General features: G+C 46.5%; 1 protein-coding gene across 1 annotated transcript; it reads left to right on the forward strand.

Moving 5' to 3' along the window:
* The first annotated feature begins 2,750 nt into the window (after positions 1-2,750).
* On the forward strand, positions 2,751-4,159 carry NPBWR1 (neuropeptides B and W receptor 1). Its single transcript, XM_006023866.3, has one exon. It carries the CDS (start codon positions 2,938-2,940, stop codon positions 3,940-3,942), a length of 1,005 nt encoding a protein of 334 aa, XP_006023928.3. The 5' UTR covers positions 2,751-2,937; the 3' UTR covers positions 3,943-4,159.
* Positions 4,160-8,387: the final 4,228 nt, after the last annotated feature.

The following is an 8,387-nucleotide window of genomic DNA, read 5'->3' on the forward strand; positions in this document are numbered from 1 at the left end:
CACAGATCATGTCTAACTCTATTTTGGTCATGGTATTTAGAAGCAGTTATGTTTTCTAATTCAGCATAGCAATCACATGCCATCCAGAGTTACTATTAGATATGAAGCATCAGGTTACATTAGATAGGGTAATAGATTAGGATTCAGTTTATGCAAGTTCTTTTAATCAGGAAATACTTTTTTTTGTGGATTATATCTTTATTAGACTAACTGTGTGGTTGGGATAAAGTTAGACAAGCTTTCAAATGGAAAGTATTCTTCATCAGGTCAGCTCAGGTCAGATGAGATCTGATGAAGAATGCCTTGCATTCAAAATACTGTCTATCCCAACATACTGTTGCTCCAATAATCCTTGCCCCGCTCATAAATCCTGAACCATCATGGCTACAACATCACTCCAATCTTTCCTCAGGTAAGTCACTTAACCTGTCTCTTTACCTCAGTTTCTTAGAACACCTATTTGTTTTTCCTGTTTATAAGACATTATTCACAATAAAGATTCTCTTTTATTATTATCCATTGGTACACTAGGACTTTGATCTTAATTTGGTTCTCCATCTGCTACTGTAATACATACAATAATGATAATTAAAATACAGATGTACTGTTATGACCCTGTGGTCTGTTTATTAGTTTATGTGTTGCTTTCTTTGAGGTTCAACTTTGCTCTAAACACTTTGTAATCATCATACAATTTGAGGCCTCATCTGACATGGAAGCCTCAGATACTAATGGGATGTGCTGAGAATGGTGGTGGGTCTTGCTTGGGAACACCCCTTGGTATATTGCATACAGAAAAAAATACTGAGGTGAGCATTTACTCAAACTTACCTACCCATTCAGGCTACCTGTGCATTTTAGCTGTGTGCACAGACTGCTCCAGTTTGGAAATCTGCCTGAAAAAACAAACAGTTAATGAAGAATTGTAAAGCCACTAAACTTGATTATGCGAATGTGTAAACTTTTGATGATTACAAAGTATTACAGAGTAGTAGAAGATTGCAAAGTAGTAGAGCAAAGCTAAACCTCAAAGAAAGCAACACACATGCAGGCAGCTCTGGGCAGGGTGTGACTGACACATTGAATTAGAAAACATAATTGCTTCTAAATGTGAAATAGCAACTGGTGCCAGTCTGGGCACACTGAATATAGCCCGGTAAGGTTCTTTGGGTGAATCTGATATCTTTTATTAGACCAACTTAAATAGTTGGAAAACATTTTTTTGGCAAGCTTTCGGGTTTAAAAACCCTTGGTCAGGCTGAGGAAGTCTCTGCAGTTGGTATGTGCTCTTCCTACAACCCTGAATATAGCCCAAATTTTAAGCGGTATGGGAAAAGGGAATACAACAAACAATATTTGTTTTTATTGCTCCCCCCCCCAACTGTCACAGGGCTTGAAGACTGAAAGGATCCTGTTTCTGAAACCCTGCAAAGATGCCCCGATTGAAAACCTAGTGCTCATTTGCCTCTAAGATCGGAGTTCAACCACCCCAAGCTTTCCGGGTGTTCAGAGCAAGGGATTTGCCATTGCATCCGCGTAATCTATTGTATTACACTGGCCCCTAGAGGACCGAGGTGAACGAGTCCCCGCTGGCAGGCAGAGCAAGCTTCTTCCCAGGAGCTCGAGGTCTGACGAGACGTGACCGGCAGAGGCAATGGGCTGCCTGCTTTTCAGGCTGAAGTGCCTCCTGCAGCTTTCCCCATCTGCCACCGTGGCGGACTGTGCAGTCCTCCCCCGAATCAAGCCGTCCGCGATGTAAAGCCGAGGAGCCGCCGAGCACATGCGGAGCTGGAGGCAAGGAGAGCGTGCAGAAAGCCTTCCCTGGAGGGCTGAGCTGGCCGGCAGCCCTTGAAAGCCGGCGATCAGAGCAGACTGCTCTGGGCTATGGAAAGGGGGCAGAAGGGCTTGCTTGTCTGCGCGCTCAAGAGCAGCTCCTCGGCAAGACCCGGGAGCCTCTCATGGCTCGGGTGGACGCGGTAGCGGGGCGCTGAGGTCGCTCTGCGCCCAGCCGGCAGAGAGCGGGGGGATCCGGCCGCAGCGGAGCCGTGCACACAGCCCCGGGCTGCCGCTCCTCCGCCCCGGCCCCGGGAGACGGACGGTCCCGGAGTTGGGCAGAAGCGGGGCTGGAGAGGGACCCCGGGGTCACCTCGTGTAACCGCCCTGCCCGAAGCAGCATCAGCCCCAGCCAAACCATCCCATACAGGGTTGACGGTAGTCCGATGTAGAGTTTAGAGGAGCGGGTGGGATGATGGGTAGGGGAGAGCGGGTAAGGGATAAGAGTAGGGGTAGGGATGATCCTCCCTTAGGCAGGGACTAGGTTGATCTCTGGAGGTCCCGTCCAGCCCTGCTTCTGCATGTTTCTATGAAATCCATAATCTACTGGGGGGGGGGGGGGAGAAAAGAAAAGAAAAAACTACCATCGACCCTGACACAGGAGTTGACAAGCCCCCCTGAAGTCTGCTGAGCTGCTTGGGTTTTCTTTCTTCTCTCCTTAGAAGGAGTTTAAATGCATTCGGTGGCTTTGCTCAAAGATTCCTTCTTGTGCCACAGGCACCTGCCTAGGTGAAATTGATCGTGTGTGTGTGTGTGTGTGTGTGTGTGCACACGCGTGTAGTGTGTGATTACCTGACTGATACACACAGTGCAGCAGTTCCTGTCACTGTGGGGTGCCCCTCTGTGAAGCAGCCCAAACCTCACTGCCTTTGTGACCTGTTTGCATTGCCAGGACCTGCAGGGAGTGGAAGGCGAGGGCTGCATAGGGCAGCGTGCCAGATTGAGCGCCAAGGCTGCCAGCAAGAAGCTGAGCCAAGAAGCAGCCAGTGCATCCCAGCAGAAGGGGAGCCTGGGAGGTGGCTTCAGTGTGACTGGAACATAGCCTCTCTCTGGGCTGAGCGCAATCGGGGGCAGATCTGAGACGGTGCCCCAACACCTGGATCCATGGAGAACCTTTCCTCCCTCTCAGAGCTCAACTCATCCTGCGTGGGTGCAGGCGAGGCAGCAGGCTGCCAGGGGAAGTTCTGGAGTGGGTTGAATGTGTCAGACACCCTACCCATCCCCAACTTCTACATCGTGGTGCCCATCATCTACTCAGTGATCTGTGCTGTGGGGCTCACAGGGAACACAGCAGTCATCTATGTGATCCTCAAAGCCCCCAAGATGAAGACAGTGACCAACATCTTCATCCTGAACCTGGCCATCGCCGATGAGCTCTTCACCCTGGTGCTGCCCATCAACATCGCAGACTACCTGCTGCTGCAGTGGCCCTTCGGTGAGTTCATGTGCAAGTTGATCATCTCGATCGACCAGTACAACACCTTCTCCAGCATTTACTTCCTGACCATCATGAGCATTGACCGCTACCTGGTAGTGGTGGCTACCATCAAGTCCAGACAGGTGGCCTATCGCACCTACCGTGCAGCCAAGATTGTGAGCCTGGGAGTCTGGGCCTTGGTTACACTCATCATCCTGCCCTTTGCTGTGTTTGCCAAGATCCACACAGAGCAGGGCCGCCCGCAGTGCGTCTTTGTGTTCCCGCAGCCGGAGAGCTTGTGGTGGAAGGCGAGCCGCATCTACACCCTCCTGCTGGGCTTCGCCATCCCAGTCTCCACCACCTGCGTCCTCTACTCAGCCATGCTCTTCCGCCTGCGCCGCCTGCACCTGCACAGCCACGCCAAGGCCCTGGACAAGGCCAAGAAGCGAGTGACACTGATGGTACTGGTCATCCTGGCTGTTTGCCTCTTCTGCTGGACCCCCTACCACCTCAGCACTGTGGTGGCACTCACTACTGACATCCCACAGACGCCGCTGGTCATTGGCTTCCCCTACTTCATCCCCAGCCTCAGCTATGCCAACAGCTGCCTCAATCCCTTTCTCTATGCCTTCCTGGATGACAGTTTCCGGAAGAGTTTCCGCAAGCTGCTGGACTGTGGGGCATCCTCATAGCATGCCCCAAATCCCTATCCCCACCATCACCCCTTCACTCCATGCCAGTGCTCCCCTGGCTGGTCTCGAACAGCCACCGCAGGGCTGTGGGCAGGCTGCCAAGCACTGGCCCAGCAATGACTCCACTCAGCCCTGCAGCATGAGGGAGGGTTTCCCTTCTGCATGGTGGGGAGTCCAACTCCTAGAGTTTGCTGAGGGAAGCAAAGCCCAAATGCTTTTGTCATCTGTGCTGCAGGGGAGAGAGAGGGAGGGGGAGGGGGATGCCTCGCTCAGCCAAATCTTAAGCCTGCCGCGTTTAGAGGTGCAGCACTTGCAACTCCCCTATTTATCAGTCCCACACCACTGAAAAGGAGTCCACACTGCAGAGTGAGAAGCGGGTTCATTGTGAGCAGCACTCAGGTTTCATCCATGACAAGACTGGGTGGGAACAGGAGTTCTTAAAACCGCTCACTTCCCCCACTGAAAGGCGGCCAAGGACTATTAGGTATAGTCCCTGCTCACTCTGGACTCAGTCTGGTTTGGGATTGTGTAGAGGCAGAGAGAAGCAGGGCTGGAAGGCACTTCATCTGGTCCAAGCCCCAACCTGAGTGTCAGCTACAATCCTAACAGGAGGTCACCTCACTTCAAAGGCAGTGTTTCATTTTGGAAACAAAGTCTGGAGTCAGTTCAGCTTCTTTCTTTTAAACACAAAACCTGAACATGCCCAGTAAAGTGCCTGTGAAGTGCCACTGCCTTCCCCCACTCCAACAGTGGGAGAGCTTGCCCAGCTCAGAGAGAGCACGCAGACCTGTGCAAGGAATTGGGTGTGTGCTCAGAGCCACCTGTTGGTTGAGGGGAAGGTTTCAACACAGCGATTAGTCTGTATTCCCATGGGTTTTGCTCCCATCAAGGGTTACTTTGTTGTGCAGTTTCTTCATCTAGGGTCTAATCCATATGCTTTCACACAAAGGATTTTTCTTTCTTACAAAGACTTAAATCTGAGGTCATTCTCAATATAGACCCCTACTTCAGAGTTCAGTCATTTTAAAGCCATAAAAAGATAGCACAACAAACCCATTTTCCCCCTGAGTTACCAGTAACATGTTAGATTAATACCACTACTAAAAGAACTAAGGTTTTCAAGACTTCTGCTCTGCATTCATAAAACGTTTCCTTTCTGTTACCTTGGGCAATGAAAGTAAAGTGCTGGGCTTCAGTTTCAACAATTCTGCATGCTCAGAAACTGAAGGGAAGATTCACTCGTCTCTTCTCCTAGCTAAACACAGAAAACAGACCTGAAATAGACTTTTGTAAAAAATGGTTGTAACCATATAAGATTTTGCAATTTGTGAAGGCTGTGGTCTGATGTACAAGCAATTTGTACTGAGGTAGCACAAAGTTGTCCCAGTCAGAGATGAGGACTCCCACCAGTCTGGATGGTGTGGTATTAACAGAGATGAAACTTACAATATATGTTCAATTAGAATTATTATGATCAATCTTTCCCTCCTAGAACTAAAAGCTTACAGAAGATCCTACTTAGAGAGCAATAAAACTAACATTTTTCTCTTGGGTATAGTGGAGATATTGCTTTCTTTTCTGGAACAAGAGTGGCCATAGCATGTTATTTTACATTATCCAAATTAAACAAACAAATAAATAAAAAGACCTGTACTTTAAAAGCTGAATGTTTGGAAAACACATTAAGCCAGTTCTTCTCAGGGTGGCATTTCCCAATTAATTTACAAGACCTATTCACACTTTTCATATGCATGGTGCCTACAACCTGCAAATAAATGCTTGTTTATGTAAAATTATGCAAATTTACCTGATAGTTGGAAATGTAAAAAACGTATTCAGTTAGACTGTAACCCTTTTCAGGATTGCTAATAATGTATTAAGAGCATGGTGTGTCTGCATATTGCTTTCAACTGCTGCATTCAAATTAAAAACATTATTCTACATTTTAAGGGCACTCCAATTTATTAAATGTAATCCTGTCTGCAATATTAGCAAACAAGTAACTCTGTGTAATATACATTTAGATCTGAATTCAACCTCTACTTCTGCAGGGGTGGAGGTTTCCCTGATAGTAGAACTGATGCATTTCCACTACACAGTAGGGGAGGATAGGGGTCACAGAAGGGTTTCATAATCTTAGCATAGTACAGAACTCAAGTCTAAAGATGTCCTCTATATGCCAGTACATGGAACTTCCTCCATAAACAGAATATAAGTTCTATAGGCTTTTGAAGGTTTCTAATACCTCTGGCAGCCCGTCTTCAAACAAATCCCTGAATAAAAATTGTGTCTGTAGTTTACAGGGATTATGCAAACTACAGAACACCACCACCACAGAGAGCTAGGCTAGTTGCAAAATCTATTCTTATCAACATCCTAAAGCTCTCTGAGACATTCAATGCCTGTATTAATAGCCATTCTACTACAGCTCAGACAGAAACTGTTACGAATCCTTTGGAGAATGACTTCTTTAAAAACCCTATTTTGATTTAATAAAGTCAGTGGGAGGTTGCTAATGACTTCATCACATGCAGAAGTTGGCCCTTAAGCCAGTCCAAGGGAAATGGAGTATAATGTAACCAGAAGTATACTACTCTTCCATGCATTTTGCAGCTTGCAACAAAATGGAATGAAAATTTGAAATCAAGAGGATGCAATAAGCTTGTACCCATGATGGCACTTATTTTTGATGAATGACTTCCTGATGCAAAAAGACATGAGTGCCATTGAATATTAGTGTCAAATGCACTTCCTGCTGTGATCCAATATACTCTCCAAACTGTGAAGGAAGACAGCTTCATAAGTGAAACATTATTTAAAGAAAATTAGTATTCTCAAAAGCTGATATGTCTGAAATCACATCTTTGAGACGCATTCGGCACACATTAGGCTTTCTTGTTAATGCAGACACAAAACAGAATGTTGTTTAGAAGAATTTCATGCAAACAGTATAGATTAGCTGCCACCTACCCTGTACCTAAAACGCTAGGCTCCTAAGTTCCAACCAGCAAAGTCCCTAGGCACCTACATTTATTCCTCTGCATATGCATGCAGATATCCCCGATAGTGCTGAAATGGCCAAAATGTTCGGAGCTCTCGCTTTGCTGACATCCCAACTTCTCTTGCCTGTGGAACGTCAAACAGAGAATGCCTAACAAACACATGCACAACAAATATTACAGTAGATACAATTGATGTCAAAAACTTCATACATTTTTGTTGAGTGAATGTGACAACTGCTCATCGATTCAAATCATAAAATGGTGTCAAGGAATCAGTCGCACTTCTAGCGCCCAGAAAGAAGTCTTGTATACATATGATCCTTACAGGTTTTAGAATGAAGCAGACTTCTCAGGCTGAAAACAGAAGGTTGTTGTGGCATTAGCTATGACAGCATGTGTCCAGCAGGAAAACTGCAAATGGGGGAAACCTGGGAATGTACACCTCAGGAATCCCTGGGCAGGGAAGTTCAAGTCTAGGTCCACCTGTTTGCAGATGCATACCCCAGGAATCGTGCAGAATGGATTCCTTGGACATGCGTATCACACTGACATCCCCCAAATTGGGATGCACCTCTGCAAATGGGGAAACCCCAGGGTTCCCCTGAAATCCTCTACCTGGGGTGTGTCTGCTAATGGGAGAACCCAGGTTAACCTGATCCTGTGTGTCCCAGGAATGGCAATTCCTGGGATACACAGGACAGGCCCCTTAAGTGTTTGCCTGCAGTGGCTGGGGAGTGTGGGCAGCTTTGCACTGTCCCTGTTCTGCCATAAAGTAAATAGATGTCTGCTGAAAAAAGGGGGCACAAATTTATACCACCCATTGTTGCAGCCACAGTTTGGGGCATTTGTGGTTCAACAAAAGGCAAGGAAGTCTATTTGCTTGGCTTTTGTGCTGCCATAAACATTTTTATAGAGACCCAAAGGCAACATCTGTTTCTAGCCTCAGTAAACCAGAATAATTCATGGCTGCTATCCATGCTGCCCTTACTTCAGCCCAGAGTCTATAAAGAGGATACTCTGTAAATCAAGGAACCAGATGGCAGACATAGAAAAAATAGGTAGACCAGGACAAGACCAGATAGAAAAAATATTGACTGCTATCCATGGTCTCCTGGAACTTCAGTACTAAACATAAGATGCTTTGTCCTTTTATAGACCCCTGTGATGATGATAAATAGTTACATCCCTTGAAAAATCTAAATGAGGATACTATCCAAAAAAGGGATCCAGTTAGAGGTTAGATGTTTGGCCTTGGTGAATAGGATATGCATGTTTGTCTTTGTCTCTGGGGACAGAGACCAAACCCTCACCTTCCCCCTATGGCATAATGGATTAGATATGATCAAGAACACAGAGCACAGAGGTGGAATCTTTTTATGCTACATACAATAGGAACCACATGAAGCTCATTCCAACTGTTCATTGTCATAAATGATGGTCATT

This window comes from Alligator sinensis, unplaced genomic scaffold, assembly GCF_000455745.1.
Source record: "Alligator sinensis unplaced genomic scaffold, ASM45574v1 scaffold612_2, whole genome shotgun sequence".
Classification (NCBI taxonomy): domain Eukaryota; kingdom Metazoa; phylum Chordata; order Crocodylia; family Alligatoridae; genus Alligator; species Alligator sinensis.

Coding starts and splice junctions, on each gene's coding strand:
- NPBWR1 (XM_006023866.3), top strand. CDS start 2,938: ATGGAGAACCTTTCCTCCCTCTCAGAGCTCAACTCATCCTGCGTGGGT.